Source organism: Pecten maximus, chromosome 12 (genome assembly GCF_902652985.1).
Source record: "Pecten maximus chromosome 12, xPecMax1.1, whole genome shotgun sequence".
NCBI lineage: Eukaryota > Metazoa > Mollusca > Bivalvia > Pectinida > Pectinidae > Pecten > Pecten maximus.
In genome coordinates, this window is record NC_047026.1 from 22695895 (window position 1) to 22713517 (window position 17623).

Here is a 17623-nt window from a genome sequence, read left to right on the forward strand (position 1 = left end):
TATACAACTTTACCATGGTCTAGGACTACCAGCAATATACACCACCATATACAACTTTACCATGGTCTAGGACTACCAGCAATATACACCACCATATACAACTTTACCATGGTCTAGGACTACCAGCAATATACACCACCATATACAACTTTACCATGGTCTAGGACTACCAGCAATATACAACTTTACCATGGTCTAGGACTACCAGCAATATACACCACCATATACAACTTTACCATGGTCTAGGACTACCAGCAATATACACCACCATATACAACTTTACCATGGTCTAGGACTACCAGCAATGTACACCACCATATCACCACACAGACAAACATCAAACAGTGATTAATTAACAAATAACAACTATCACTAAGGTTTCAAAAACATCTACATCGTTAGCAAACCCTCTCACGACTCTTTTGTTTCTGGAGGAGAAAGCAATCATTAGACCTGTGTAATTTAACTTGGCAGTGTTATAATTATCTCCTCAGAGGTGTCGGTTTTATGTTAGACTGCAGCTGTTCCTCGTGATCCACATTTGATTGTTTTTGTCTTTTCAGGTCTATGGATGGTAACCAAGTGCCATGCAAGTCGAGTCTTTGTGTGTCAGGTAGGTGTTAGCATTAACCCTCCGCAGTAAAACCTTGGTCAGAGGGACCCTGTGTAACGTTTACCTGTACATATTTTAGTGTCCAGTAAACAGTCTCCGCAGTAAAACCTCATAAAAAAATGTTGTAATGGACTCTAATTATCTGTATGTCATATGTAGTATTGGGAGGTGGGCTTCGTTTGTTGAATTATATATCTTGTACTATATGCATAGATTATATTATATACAATTAAAAGCGGTCAAAACAACGCGGTGGCCGAGTGGTTAAGGTGTCCTGACACTTTAACACTAGCCCTACACCTCCGGGCTACGAGTTTGAAACCTATGTGGGACAGTTGCCAGGTACTGACCGTAGGCCGGTGATTTTTCTTCCTCCACCTCCAAAACCTGGCACGCCCTTAAATGGCCCTGGATCCGGATGTTAATAGGACGTTAAACAAAAATAAACCAAAACAACATATTACAAAGTAAAATAGAATAAAATGGCTACACATGAGAAAAAGATTGCTATCTAAGCAAAGACAGAAAAAAAAATCAGGGAGACATTGTAATTGGGGCTAAGTGAAAGACAGAACCATGGAGAAAACAGTTGAAACTCTGTGTTTATTTCAAGGCCCATTTAACTACCATGTTGTCCGTCCAATTCATTCTTGATCAGTTAGTCACAAAAATCGCTATAAAGTTGGGTCAAGCAAACATATACAACAGGAAATGCACACTACACACCTTAGATAGCTACAAAAACGAAATCGACAAAATCAAAATATGTGAAACAGAGAAAAGTACCTATTCTGGTATTCATACAAGCACTAGCACCACAGTATTCTGCCTAGGGTGATATATATAGCTCATCAATGAGCTAATCAATGCAGCAGTGAGGTCTGATTATCACAGATCGCTCTCCCATTAGATAAACCATATCGAGCTGACTGCTCGCTTTTTCATGAAGTAAGCTACATATATGACCATCAAATACCCAGATCTGTTCTCTATCAACTGAAGTACGGCAAAAACTAGTATGTTACATGCCTACAATGTCAGTCAGACCGAGAGATGGATTTAATTGCTCAGTAAACCTATAGGGATGGCTAGTAGAGGAATTGAATCCAAAAATATAATTGACAATCAGAGCTTTCACCACGAGAAGGAAGGAGGCAGCATGACTCCAGTCTGAACATTGGACTAGAGGGGTTTGTGGAAATCTCCCATCATGGTTTTTGACTCAATAGCAGCCAACACTTTGTAATTAAGTAATAAAATACTGGTAATCAAATGGTGTTTCTTCTCTTAGGCTTGGCACAGAGATAAAACCAAGTACATTTCCTTGTTTCTGTTCGACCCTTATTTATCTGACGTAACAAGGACAATAACATGTCGGGGGGGGGGGGGGGATTGTATACTTGGCATGGCCCTGGCTGATATAAGGCGAGTCACCGAGATGGGTGATAACTGGCCCCCACTCCAGGAATCAAAATAATGTTATCTTAATGATCATCAACTAAATAAATATCTTGTTTACAGACATCAGGATACCGTTGATGTGGAAGGATACTGATCACTTCAAAAACAAGGGAGGTAAGTACGTGGAAAGTCTATTTTTATCTCGATCAATGAAGCACATACGCTATAATTGGTTACATTGAAGACCAAGAATTGATTTCTCATAAAGGCTGTGTATAAAGCTGTCAAATACATTAAAGAGATCAGCACATAGTTGGGATTGTATCTGTGCTGTTTGCTTTTTATTAGGCTGCCTTTTAAAGTATGGAATTTTCTTGTCAGAGCTCATTAAAATGACTAAAAACATGAAATTCATGAGTAATATACTGGTAATAAAAGGAGATACAGTCTGTTTCGCAATATAACACTCTACTATGGTCCCTGTTTAATCTGAATCCAAGCTGTCTTGTCTGATCTAGAAATTTTGATCCAGTAATTGATTTCCAACACTGTAGAGTATTTATCAGCTGTTTTAATCTTGATCCTAACTGACGTGATTTTACCTACCTTGATATATTGATACAGCTGCAAATTTTCTTGATTGACAATTCCCTGCAAACATGAACAATTTACAAGTACGTAGTCGTATGGTAATACATCTTATACAAAATATGCTGCTTATGTTGTGTACAAAATTAAAAACTGAATAGCTTATCTGTATTATGATTCAACTTAAATATTTTTTTCTTGCAGATTATCGTCGCTTTGCAGTATTTTGTTTGTTGCGAATCGGCACCGACTTGTATGATACATCACTCATCAGTAACGTGGACAGGAGTATGACTGACCTCTCTTTTGATGATGCCATCAGTTTGTGAGTACTTCATGATGTCATTGATTGTTGTGGTCTTTTGTTTTGAGTACCTTATAGATGTTTTGTATGTGGATCATGTATATGATAATTAATTAATCCTTGGGTAAGTTGGGAGATGATTCACTTGTCAGAGGTAAAATCTTTATAGTGGTTCTGCTATGTTGTAATGGTAACTCATGCTATGTGATTTTTGGTATACTGGGAATTTAGTTTTGTTGGTAAGAGGTAGGGCTTCCCCTCCAAAGTCTTTCCTCTAATTGACAGAGTCTGTAGAAGACAACCAGCTTTGCAAGAACGAGTTTCATGTCATTTTGAAGATGTGTAAAAAGGAACAAACTGACATTGTTAATGTGAAACTAGTGACAAGTTTTCAGTACACTTTGGGAAAATACCACTTACTTTAGTACAGCTTCTTTATATTTCAGCTGACATTAAAAAAGAAAAAAAAAAAGATACAAAAAAAAACACACACAAAAAGACAACAACAAAAGTTAAATTTTATAAACTTTAGTAATTTTTATGAGAAGGCAAATTTCGGAATTTTTACTAAAACATAAAAAAAAGGGATATTGATGACATAATATCTGGATAATAGAGGTACCATTAAATTAGAATCTTAAAAGAAATTACAACTGTTGTAATGAGCTATTTCTGTTCAGTTGTAGTCAATGATGTGTATAAATAGTACTCTTAAGTTCAACAGGAAATGTTTTATTTTTAAAGTGATATTTGAGCTCATATCATTCATTTGGTTGGTTTTATCATAACACTATGTGCTATAGGATAATATATACATTGATATTAGGGCTTCAGTCCTGTCAGCAGAATAGTTCAGTGACAGGAGTTTTCTTAAGGACGTGATCATCATATCATAGTACACTTGTCAATGGACGGTGGCCTGGATTAGACCGATTTACATTTCTCGTTGAAATTGACACAGGAAATGGGTTGATCGCATGTGGAAATCCAATTCAGAGTTGTTTCTTCAATCCTCAATAGGTTGTTTTATGATATGCCTGGTAAACAGTTTCTGGTACTGTAGGGAAAATGAAATAGAATTTCAATTTACACTAAAGAATTTATTTCTTCAGTGTGTGATTACTGTATTACATTTACATATATATTTGTCAACTTTTCCTATTTTAAAGGATACCCTTTATTTTAACACTAATTACCGTACAGACATATTAGTAAAACTTACTCATTTTTCCTTATTTTAAAAGTTTGATTAGTCTTCCAGAAAAGAACTAACTCATTTTTCCTTATTTTAAAAATCTTATTAGTCTTCAAGAAAATAAAAAAATATTAATGTATTAGCTTGTTCGAGGTACTACACATTTTAAACTACTTAGAATGTAGGATGAGATTGGTCTAGATGCTTTTATTTAAGACAACATTTACTTATAATGTTGTCCTTGTATGTGATATTGATTTCCTCAAATTCTTATCTCCAGCTTGTACAAGTCCCAGGATTTATGTTCAATTAAATGTGGGGTTATGTAGTTTTTGTTTACAGTGGAGGTGTTAAGGACCATTCTGAGCAGGAAATTGAAAAACAGAGCCTGTAAAAACTGAAATAAATGCCAGTTACATTTTCTTCCGCCTGGCTTTATTTAAAACTTGAGAGCTGTGACTAAGAGTCCAGATGTCAAATTTAATACCTAAAGCTAAGCAGGTTACATTTATTGTCAAACTGATATATCTGTGGCAGTTGTTATTCAGCTCTGAGCTGACATGTCTGTTGGACTTTCATTATAGTGGTGAGGCACATGATTCACAGTGAAAAATAATTAGATGTGCATTCAGTAGAATCACCCTATGGTGTGTAAAACAATGCTGCCACTGATATGGTCACTAGGTCAAAGGTCATTGATAAGGTTACTAGGTCAAAGGTCAATGATTGGGTCACAAGGTTAATGATCAATGATTAGAGCACTAGAACATCGGATGGTGATTGAGTTACCAGGTCAAAGGTCATTGATTAGGTCATTATGTCAAAGGTCATTGATAAGGTCACTACACCAATGGTCATTAATTGCATCGCTAGACCATCAATTGGATGATTGGGTTACTAGGTCAAAGGTCATTGATTAGGTAATTATGTCAAAGGTCATTGATTAGGTCACTACACCAATGGTCATTAATTGGGTCACATGGTTAATAGTCAAAGATTGGATGACCAGACTAGACCATCTGTTTGTAATTGGGCTACTTGGTCAAAGGTCTTTGATTAAGTCACTTCACCAATGGTCAGTTTTTACATCACCAAATGTCGCTGTTACAGAGATACTGCATTATTTAAAAAAAAAAAAAAAAAAAAAAACTTTTCTCAGTGTCAAATAGACTATCCATGTCCAGATAGCATGCACAGTTTGTTAGAGTTTCTATCGTTTTGAGATTCAGAGTTTTGTTTCACTGTTTGTAGACTTCGGAATGTTTAATGTACATGTATAAGTTTGCTGAGGGGATATCCAACCTGGGGAGATAGATCACATGTGCTGGGTCCAAATTCCATGCCGATGTATTTTTCCTTGGTACATTTGTCCTGTCATTTTACACAAAAAGACAATACACAGATTGAGGTTGCCACGGTTATAAAATAAATAACCAGATGTTAGGGTTCTGGGGTCTGTCAGGGCCTACATGATGACTAACATACGGCTCTCATTATTTTGAGGGAAAAAAACCTGCTATGATTACTGATGATTTTGAATTTGAATGCATAGATCTCTGGAATAAATTAACTAAAACCTCATTTCATTGGAGTTAATTGGTTTGATATAATTAAATGTATTGATAAGGGGACATAACCCTGACAAGAAGTGGTTAATTTGCTTGGTAAAGAATATACAATTTGACTATAGGCTAGATGTTACATTTGAAGATGATGAATGGTGTTTTTTTCTGCCTTTATAACTGGGTGTGTGACCCCATTCCCAATTCATTTTAGCCTTATTTTCCCCTAAAAGGAATTAAAATTTCCAAAATGTGTCCATAGATTAAAACTTCTGAAAAAAAACACAGAAATATATGACAGAAAATATGCAAAATAGATCAGAAAAAAGGACAGTTAAGGTTTAAAATTGATGTGTGCCATCATGTAAAGCTAGAATGTACACTGCTTATAAAACTGGTAAACATATGACACTCATGAAACAATTTCATGTAAGTTTTACAAAAATTCCCCAGTTCTGTCAGTTCTGTCAGGTCGATGATCCCAAAAAATACCCAGGAAAACACTGATATAATTTGTGTAACATTCTGATTACATGCAACATATGAATATTGCATATACCTCATCGTCTTTCCACTTTATATGAGGAAAACGATAGATTTATTACCAAATTATGCTATATATTAACGTGTCTTTGTAACTTTTTCAGGCAGTGATTCTTAATGCAAATTTGGTTTAATCTTTCTTTTATTTAGGCATTTCAAAACATATATAGTTACACAATTGAATGTACAGAATAGGAAATAGAAACAAGTGTCTCAGACACTTATGTAAATCTATCACCTTATCATAAACAGCAAATATAATGAGGATGGACAACATATTATTGGCATATAAGACCATATATTAACATTGAATAACAAAAGTTTAAGCAAGGAGAAGAAAAGGAAAATGGTGCAAATTTACAGGTTCATGTATAATACAATCATTTTGTCTTTCTACATGAGACTGATTTCAAAATGAGGTATTAATGTTGGATCTAATACAACAATTGAAATTAGTTCCAGAGCTTTGCCTTCATTGTGATTTAGAAAAAGTTCTGTTTTACAGAAGACATTAGAATTATAACATTATTTTCAGTGATAATGTTCCTCACAACTTTGAGTGTAAGTTACACACATTATTTTCTGTTTCAGTGGTAACGTTCCTCACAACTTTGAGTGTAAATTAGAAGTGTATTGTCACAAACTCCATGAAGATCTCACCATAGCCAGTACACCAAAGAAACTCCGCAAAAAAATCAACGATATTTCCGGATCTGTGGGGCGAAGCGTTGGCAAGCGATTGTCAGGACTGGTATGATAGATATTAATAGAAATAAGAAAAAATGTAGGAAAAATTTGGTATTTATAATAATCCTAAAGAATTTAGAAATAAGAAAAAAAAATGTAGGAAAAATTTGGTGTTTATAATTATCCCAGAAAAAGCTCATTAGTAGAAATTGACATGATTATAATAATATTATTATTTTATAAGAAATTGACTGTATCTGGCTTGTATTTCATAACAATATGATGTTTTCTTTCCAGAATGATGCTGATATCATAGGGAACATGGTTCTGTAAGTACTGCAGTTTATCAGATAAATATCAACTGATTACATTTTTTTAGTCTGTAAAATTTTAATTGAAGAGAGGTTGAGATAAGTTTAATTTTGCAAATTCCAATTTCTTTGTAGGTTTGAAATTCTTATCTAGGAGAGATTTGATGCTGTAAAAAATAATTGTGTTTGGTTGTGAAAGTTGAAGTTTATACTTGTATAAACTGTACATGTATATAAATTTGTTGGTCCTTAAGTGGGCTTGGTTGTTTCCTTTTCTAAATTATTTATGTATTACAACTTTGTGCTCAGGGGGCCGAGGTTTGAGTTGGTCGCGGAAGGAACGATGGAACTGAAGGATGTGGATGATTCTGTGAGGACGTTTGACCTCCAGTTAGTGTCAACAAATCAAGCTTCAGGTAAAGTCTCTCAAAGATAAGGAGTGTCTCAGTAGTGGAAGGGACATAACTCTTAAACTTTACACAGGCAATACATGACCTGTAAAATGGAAGCCCATCTTTTAAATTTGCATTTGGAAAAAAATGTGTTTTAAGATTTTAAGATGTTGAAATAGTTTTACCAGTAGAATTTAACTTAGAAAAAAAATCAGTAAACATGGTAATTATTAATAGTATTGATTTGTTGAAATCAATTTTGAGTTTATAAAAGAAAAGAATTTGCATTTCATCTAATGATATTTTCAATAGGGTTACATGTATAATTATAAAACAAACATCTTGTACAGTGAAAGGTTAGTTTGACTGTCTGTATGTCACTGCTTCCTGTTAGTTGTGGTTTTTGTTCATCCCAGATATTAATACTTACTTTAAATTGACCTTTTCAGAGTCTGGATGTGAAATTCCGTTGTTTGGGCATTACTGTTGTCGACTGGCCGCTCAGCCCGATTGTCTCATGTCACCAGAAGTCACTGGCTATCTCAACATACAGGTAAGTCTAGAATGATAACTAGTATTTACCAAGGAGAAAATAATGCTTGACAATAAGCCCACCCCTTGTCAAACTCAAACTGTATTAGGGAGCTGCCACTCTGTGAAACATTTATATTGGTAAATTCAAATACCGTGATTTTACAGTCAAATGATTAATACTACAGTAAGCCATGTTTTGTTATAAAACAGACCTGGATGTTTTAAAATGCCTTCTAACTTTTATTTATAGGAGGACGATGATCTAGCTAAGTGGCGACGGTATTGGTGTATTCTTAAAAACCTACAGCTGTCCTGTTGGTTGTCTCCTAGTGACACGGAGGTCACTGATCCGCAGGTCACTGTACCTGTCACAAAGGTAGGTCAAGGTCACAGAGCCTGTCACAATGTTAGTTCAAGTTCATTGTACCTGTAACATAGGTAGATCAAGGTCACTATCGGTAACATAGGTAGATCAAGGTCACTCCTGTAACATCAGTTAGGTCAAGGTCACTCTACCTGTAACATAAGTAGGTCTAGGTCAGTTCATGTCCTAAAAGTTGGTCAAGGTTACTGTTTTTGTCACAAATCGCCAATCACCTGCTTGTTCAGATTGTTCTTTACTTGCATGAGGGTAAAGTTTATTTTTTGAACACTATAAAACTTGACGACATACTACAAATATTTGTTCCTATTTGAAATGAAAGTATCCCCATCATGTGTTGTAGAATACTCAGATAAGTGATGCTGATCCCAGAACGAGTGAGCGGTCGCACACATTCCACATAAAGACTGTCCAGCGACGGGGGACGTTTCAGCACACCCTGGCAGCTGATTCTGCCGAGGACCTCAGTAAATGGTGGGACGGTTTACAGCAGCATCTCCTCGACCAAGGTTGGTTTTGTTAACTTTTCTCCGACATCTTACATTAACCAGACAGGAGTGCTGATGGTTTGGAGTTGGTATCTATAGATGTCAGTTTTATTTCCTCAACATTTTTGGGAAAATTGACTTTTTTGAAATTGAAAATTTTTTTATGTAGCAAAAGTGTGAATTCAATGGGGGATATAGGTTGGTGAATTCCTTGTTCTCTCATGGAAAATTTGATGTCCTCATTGGAAAAAAGAACAACTTAACAGTTGGGAATGATGCTGAAAATCTTACGAAAGTATAAAAAGCATGAAAACTACTGAAATGAGACTGGGGACATACCTCTGTGATCAGTTCACCTATATGTGGCCGATTTATATATTGTCCTTGCCTCCCCCATCTTTTTTATCGTGACAAAACTGAAATAATAATACTACCCATGTATTGCTGATATTTTTTTTTCGTGTAATTGAAATAATAACATGTATGGAACATTCTGTTTTAGCATTGAAGCATGTGAATCGTAAGCACTGAAGAAGGCTTCCCCCAGAAAGAAGCCCGCCTTCCTCAGAAAAGGTTCCCTTTACGAGGACACCCCAATAGAAGGTACATAGGTATATCTTACTGAAGGGTCGAAGGTCATCAGTCAAGGTTAAAAAGCCAAAGGTCACACTGGACTGCTTTTGGTGTTAATATATCTACTGCATAACTTGCAAACCCCTTAACAGATAGAGTACATAGTTATAGGGATGAAATGGTTCAAATATTACTCATCTTTCTGACTGCCTGTGGAATTCGAGTGTTGTTTAAATAAAAAAAATTAAACATTCGGCCCATTGCCAAATAGTGAACATTCGTCAAGTCCCTGTCATTTGAACATGCAAAAAAAAGGAAGAAGTTTTGAAAGCTCACAAACACGTCACTGTTTGTGTTCTAAGATAAACATCTTATCCAAATAACACCTTATACCAAAGTGATTGTTTTGTAAAATCCTAATGTTATTATGTGTTGTGGGAGACAAACTTTGAAATTAGAATATGGTATATTTGATTTAAGTTACAAGATGATTATGATAATCTTTTAGACTTTGAGATGCTGAAACATTTGAAATACTGTTTATTGGAAATAAGCTCGACAGTATTGGAAAAAAATATTTACAAGCACCCCTATAATGAGGGGTTAGAGCCAGAAGGTCCTAAGTGCACTTTTTGTCAAAATACGTTTTTCACTTTTTTGATCAGAAATTGGCTTTTCTAAATCCTGTCAAATTATTGGAACTGTATCTTAATGCAAAGTATATAGATACAATAAAGCCAAAAGGTTACAAGTGCACCCGAAACTTTGTGGCATTGGAAATTATAGTCTTAATTCATAATTCCATAAGGTCCCAAGTACACTTGTTTCATTTGATTTTAAAATTTGGAAGATTTAAGAAGATTTTTCATATTTGATTTAAGTTATATCCTTGGACTTTGACATTGTGACTAACTTATAGTTACTCATTTTGTAGTTCATAGAGGATTTTTGTTGATGAATATGACGTTGTGGATAAAATTACTAGTTTAATTAGAGTTAGATTAGCTTTTAGCTAATTAATTGCCTCTTGGAACATTTGTTTTATTCAAATGATATGTTTTGATGACAATTCTTCAATACCAAATTAATTTTACTGTCAGTTTCTGAAAAGAATGACCCATGTGCCATTGTTTTAGCATAAAAACTTGTTGCGCTTCATTCAACCAAAAATCAACACATTTTGTGCTTAAAATCATGAATTTTGTTTAAAACTAAAAAGTCATAAGAGCACTAGAGATGAATTTACTTTGAAATACTACTATTAAAACTGAAAGTCATAAGGTGGTAGCAAGTGAACTTATGACTTTTTAGATCCCATTTTCTAAACAATAATGCAATGAAGTCTGTATGCCAGAAGGTTATAATTGATAGAATTAGTCATAACTAATTAACGATCAATGTATATAGGAAAGTTTGTTACATGTCATGTGTATATAGCTGATGTTAAACATAGTTCAATGATGAAGTTATCGATAGTAAGTTAAATATTGTGTCGGGCCTTGAAATCTTTAAATGCGTTTTTCTCAAAAAGTGAAAATTATGTACTTATAACCTTCTGGCTCTAACCCCTCGATAGTACAATGTTTGATTATTTTTGATTAGTGTATATTTTATTTGGTTTATTTTACAGAAACGACTCCTGCCAAGACAACTCATGTAATTCGGGACTTGGGGATGGAGGACGATCAACTCAGCAAAATGTTACACACACTCATGGGCGAGGCCAAACAGATCAGGGGAGACGACTCTCGAAAATCATCGTCAGCCAGTGTTAGCTAGTTGTGGCTAAACTTTATCATCATAACATTTCAAAAGTGCTATCAGATGGGAAAACCTAGATTTCCAGAGTCCGAACTCTGTGTTTTACATGTAGGTAGAATAAAGTCACTGGAAGTATATAGCCTTGGACTAGAATCACCTTAACGTGTCACATTGGAACAGCTCAATCATGCAAATATTTATATGGAGTAACATGGACCCTGTGAGATACCAAGAAGGAAAAATTATGGTATCCAATTATGTGTACAATACATCTATATGTCCCCCAGGGATCTAGATACACATACATGTACCATACGTATATATGCCCCCCAGGGATCTAGACAACACATACATGTACCATACATCTAGATGTCCCCCAGGGATCTAGATACACATACATGTACCATACATCTGTATGTCCCCCAGGGATCTAGACATACATACATGTACCATACATCTAGATGTCCCCCAGGGATCTAGATACACATACATGTACCATACATCTGTATGTCCCCCCCAGGGATCTAGACAACACATACATGTACCATACATCTATATGTCCCCCAGGGATCTAGACATACATACATGTACCATACATCTAGATGTCCCCCAGGGATCTAGACATACATACATGTACCATACATCTGTATGTCCCCCCAGGGATCTAGACAACACATACATGTACCATACATCTAGATGTCCCCCAGGGATCTAGACAACACATACATGTACCATACATCCCCCCAGGGATCTAGACAACACATACATGTACCATACATCTTTATGTCCCCCCAGGGACCTAGACAACACATACATGTACATTACATCTACTTGGTATATGTAAATAATCCCCTGGGGAAGAAGGTGTATGTTTTACCCCACTTGTATGTGTAGTTAGACATCGTATATTGTGTTATGATGTTTTGTTGTGAGGTTGTTATGACAACCCATGTGATAGTTTGTATGGTGATGTTAATAAGTGTCTGTCATTTCCCACCCTGAAGCAGCATTGTAAGTGTCTTACCAGCCAAACCTCTAAAGATGTCCAAAGATTTTAAGTTTCAAATTTTACAAACTACTCAGCATTTCTAAAAGCTCTTTTGCTTTCGACTAATTTTATATTTTTGGTATTCTGATATCAGTACATTTTGAATACCTGTATTCTAATTATTTTATGTTAGAAAAAATAACATTAGTGTTGTTATTTGTATTTAGATTCTGATACATCTTAATTGTACATTCTTATTGTAGTAGATATTATTTGTTTTACACATATAATAACAGTACCGTGGTGATTTTAACATAAAATTTTTATGATGGCTGTTCTGAGGGAAATCGGTTGATACATGTACATATATGGATGCTTACTGACATGATGAGTGCAATATGGGAGTACTATGAACTTCAAACTGCCATGAATTGCCAAATAATTTTTGTCAGCTGTCTGCCGATTTAAATTGTCCCTCAAAAGACTAATGGGATCACTGGGATTCTCAGAAATGGGTTCCACTTTGATAAATCTGGCTATGATAGATGAGGGAAATATGTATTTATGGCAGTAATGAAAACAGAACTCAATTATGAATATGTTCTTGTGTAACACATGATAGTACTATTATATATGTAATAAAACCTCACTTGTGTGTCCACATTCTGATTTAGTGTTTCTCTACACAAATACTCAGTTCACATCTTAAATGATGAATGATCGAAAAAAAAAATCACCCATGGACATGATGGTATTGGTCATTCCATTTATGAATGCTTAAGTTGTAAATGATATTAAAAATCAACCCATTCATGAAAGAAAAATCAAGTCTGTAAAAATTTACACAGTAATTAAGAAATTTAAAAAAAAAAAGAAGATTTATCAGATATTAAAAAATTCAAAAAATAATACATAGTCATATATTTTATCTGTTGTTGACATATACTCGGAGATGGTCTAGTGCTGACAGAGAGGATGGATGTATTTATTTACTTTTACCAAAGTTTATGTCTACTGTATTATTTGTCTTGATTTTTTTATAAGGATGTTGATATGTTGAGTTTGATCTTTCATCAACGGTACATAAGCATATACAGTGTAGAGGGAAAATGTCTCGTTCTTATGTTTTACTCGGACAGCTCAAACTCATATGGAACTTCATGTTCCCAGCCTTTGACATATAGCAGCAACTGAAGTTTACCAACTGAGTTGAAAGTAAAGTTTGAAATAAGTAATTATTATTAAAGGAAGGAGAAATATTTGAGGAGGAAACTCAGTCCCACAATCGTGAGCTGTGACTTTTGATAAATATTATAGGGTGTGTTTTTAACAGGCAAGATTTTTTAGGGTAACATTATGTAAAGTTGATTACAAAACATGACTCATATTCTCTGTAACGTTGAAGACAGAATCAATGATAGCTGATATGTCGCTAGTTTGTTCTTTCCTTTGGGAAGGAATGACAAGAGACATAATACATCCTTAGGAATATGATTAATGTGGGGAAAAAAAAAAATTGACAGCATTTGAACTCAATATATTGTGAACAACTACATGTAGTTTGAAATATTTTTTTCATAAGAATATATTGTATTCAATATACCTACAACTAAGCCTTTCTTGTTCACTGTGCTTACCCTCTCTGGAAAATTTCAATGGGGTGTAATGAATATTTATTGTAGTAGCCCAAACACCTTCCTACAGATGTTGTAGGGATATCCGTTGACAAGGTATTATAATGATCTGTAACTGGTGATGTGGTTAGCTTTACATAATGTATGTGTAATAGTTAGCTTGCTGTTTTAATGCAAGTTTACCTTCTTAACTCCAGTTCTCCGAACACGACAAAACCACTTATAGACATCTATACACTTCAATATTTATAAGACGTGATTTAAAGTGTGTCCTTGAATTAATGTTTGTGACATACATACCTACATAAAGGTCACTCCTAACATATTTTTGTTTGATCATACCCTGGCTTTATCAGTTGAATAGCTTTTAAATGATTGATGTATTTTTTTTTTATTTATGTAATTTTTTTATTTTTATTTTTTTTTGTCGGATACTATGGTCTTGTAGTGATAACTGTCAAAGAAATTTGTTCGTTTTATTAAATTCAATTTTGTTTTTTACCTTGATTTATTTTATACAATTGATTTACAAAGAATTATGGGACCACCACATGTTTGATATTATATCACAAGAAACTGTGTTGTACATACTCACAGTAGAGAGTCCCACAGCTGTCTGATGTACACAGGTATGGACTAGTTTTCCTGTTTTGATGTTCCGGTACAATGACTATTACAGGTTGTATCCCTCTGACATTTTAAAGTAATTGAACACTACAGGTGCTATGACCTGTAGAGGAACATATACATTCCTTGATTTATAATCAAGATGTCTGGGGATCAAATCTACATAGCTAATAATCTTTTACTTTGATAAATATGACTTCAAAAATCGAAAAATGCCACACAAATTAAATTGGAACTCTTTAGTTTGAGGAGGTAGAATTCAGTGCTGAGACTCTCTACCTTAATACATGTATAATAAATCACAAACACCAATCATATACATATAAAGTTAAGTGTTGTTAATGTTCTTAAATACTTCCATTGTTTTGCATGTTACTGGTAAATGTAGCATGACCGCAACGAATCTTCATTTGAATTATATGATTAGGTTTGTATTTGTGTACTTGTAGGTGTGATGGTATGACCAAATATATGTGTGAGCTGTATATATACATATGTGTGTATGAATGTTTGTGTGAGGTTGTATATTAGCCAGAATGGTTTTTGTTTTTGAAATAATTACTTAAGTTAAAAACCCTGAAAACGCTGTCTCATAATTTCATATATTATTTTTGTCATTTTTCTTTGCTTCAGATATTCTTTCTTCTATACTTTACACTGTATACACATGTAAACTTGAACCCTAAGGTACAGCTACCTGCATATATATTAAATAGCCATTAATGTCATTGAACACCCAATTAAGGAATAAATATTGATGCCATTGAAAAACTCTTTAACAACTTAATGTCATTAAAAACACACTCAACAATGTCCTTAACTTAATTGATGTCATTAAAAACCCATTCAACGATGTTCTTAACTTAGCATTCAATTTGTGATAAAGGTTTCATATGGCCGATATTATTAAAATTTCTTATATCATGCAACCTACCAAATCTGTGCCCTTAGGCGATTAACCTTTCTTGAAGTCTGTGAACTGACCCAGGTAACCCCTGCATGATTTCTGTGCAGTTCAAACAGACAAATTGAAATGGATCTCTGATATATAATCTTCATAGTGGGGTTTTAAAAATGTGTCTTTTTATTTTTGTATAGAGAATTCCAGTAAAAAGTAATTAAGGTTGATAAATATCCTGTTGTAATTTATTATGCTCAGTTTGGATGTAGATTTGACAGGTGCTCTTCCTAAATCTGAAAACACTTTTCTTAGATTTATAACACTTTTATGATCACTAATATGTATTGGTGTATTTTGACTCCCAAGACAACGTAAGGTATTATGACATGTGCTCTACTAAATCTTAACATTTCTAAAGATTTATAGCACATTTGTAAATCAAGGGGTTTTGGTGTATAAATGCATTACTTCAGACAGTTCCCGGATTACACTGAGAGAGTTCTGTTTTAACAACAGGTCGGTATATGTGTATTAATTAAATACCTAGACTTTTACAATAGCATCAATGATAAACCTACATTAATGGATAAAGAGATAAACCCACTTTGATGGGTCAAGACATACTTAGTACATCGTATGTATCCTTTGTTGTGTCCAGTTGCCAGGTAACTAAGCATTATATATGTGTACATGTATATTCTGTTCCATATAGACTTTGATATTTTTGCCACTCAGTCCTATGTTACATTGATATTTTTTTTAATTTTTTTTTGATCTCCTGAAATCATAGCTGGCTTCCTATGAAACTGTTTTGTTTATTTATGTGATTAAGAAATCATATTCTGACCGTGATATCACCTTGATGGAAAACCACGTGGTCTGTATACCCAATCACCTGTCAGCAAACTTCATTAAAACATCAAATTGTCAACATGTTCTTGTTTATTTCATAGATGTTCTTGCAATAATCTACCATGTTTGTGTCGCCTTCAAAAAGCAGCAACAATTCCATCACGGGTTACCAATATAATGTATGTGACAGCATTCAATAATGGAAAAGGTGAAAAAGAAATAGCGCAGTATGACCGAAAGATGTATTCCTGATACGGTTTGGACAGTATGGTCAAAAGATACGTACCTGATACGGTTTGGGCAGTATGGCCGAAATATCTATACCTGATACGGTTTGGGCAGTGAGGCCGAAAGATATCGACCTAATATGGTTTTTGTAGTATGGTCAAAAGATGTATACCTGATACGGTTTGGGCAGTATGGCCGAAAGATATATACCTGATACAGTTTGGGCAGTATGGCCGAAATATGTATACCTGATACAGTTTGGGCAGTATGGCCAAAAGATGTATACCTGGTACGGTTTGGGCAGTATGACCGAAAGATATATACCTGATACAGTTTGGGCAGTATGGCCGAAAGATGTATACCTGATACGGTTTGGGCAGTATGGCCGAAATATGTATACCTGATACGGTTTGGGCAGTATGGCCGAAATATGTATACCTGATACGGTTTGGACAGTATGGCCGAAATATGTATACCTGATACGGTTTGGGCAGTATGGCAGAAATATGTATACCTGATACAGTTTGGGCAGTATGACCGAAATATGTATACCTGGTACGGTTTGGGCAGTATGACCGAAAGATATATACCTGATACGGTTTGGGCAGTATGGCCGAAATATGTATACCTGATACAGTTTTGGCAGTATGGCCGAAATATGTATACCTGATACGGTTTGGGCAGTATGGCCGAAATATGTATACCTGATATGGTTTGGGCAGTATGGCCGAAAGATGTATACCTGATACGTTTTGGGCAGTATGACCGAGATATGTATACCTGATACAGTTTGGGCAATTTGGCCGAAAGATGTATAGCTGATACGGTTTGGGCAGTATGGCCGAAATATGTATACCTGATACAGTTTGGGCAATTTGGCCGAAAGATGTATAGCTGATACGTTTTGGGCAGTATGACCGAAATATGTATACCTGATACAGTTTGGGTAATTTGGCCGAAAGATGTATAGCTGATACGTTTTGGGCAGTATGACCGAAATATGTATACCTGATTCAGTTTGGGCAATTTGGCCGAAAGATGTATAGCTGATACGGTTTG

General features: G+C 34.8%; 1 protein-coding gene across 1 annotated transcript in view; it reads left to right on the forward strand.

Moving 5' to 3' along the window:
* Positions 1 to 16415, forward strand: part of LOC117338934 (rhotekin-like) — a 53625-nt gene extending 37210 nt beyond the window's left edge. The window contains exons 4-14 of the mRNA XM_033900298.1: positions 564 to 613; positions 2135 to 2188; positions 2807 to 2927; positions 6798 to 6957; positions 7191 to 7222; positions 7514 to 7620; positions 8046 to 8149; positions 8381 to 8506; positions 8856 to 9021; positions 9526 to 9603; positions 11204 to 16415. Of these exons, the coding sequence (XP_033756189.1) occupies positions 564 to 613; positions 2135 to 2188; positions 2807 to 2927; positions 6798 to 6957; positions 7191 to 7222; positions 7514 to 7620; positions 8046 to 8149; positions 8381 to 8506; positions 8856 to 9021; positions 9526 to 9603; positions 11204 to 11352 (1147 nt within the window). The 3' untranslated portion in view covers positions 11353 to 16415. The remainder of the gene's footprint in view (positions 1 to 563; positions 614 to 2134; positions 2189 to 2806; positions 2928 to 6797; positions 6958 to 7190; positions 7223 to 7513; positions 7621 to 8045; positions 8150 to 8380; positions 8507 to 8855; positions 9022 to 9525; positions 9604 to 11203) is intronic.
* Positions 16416 to 17623: the final 1208 nt, after the last annotated feature.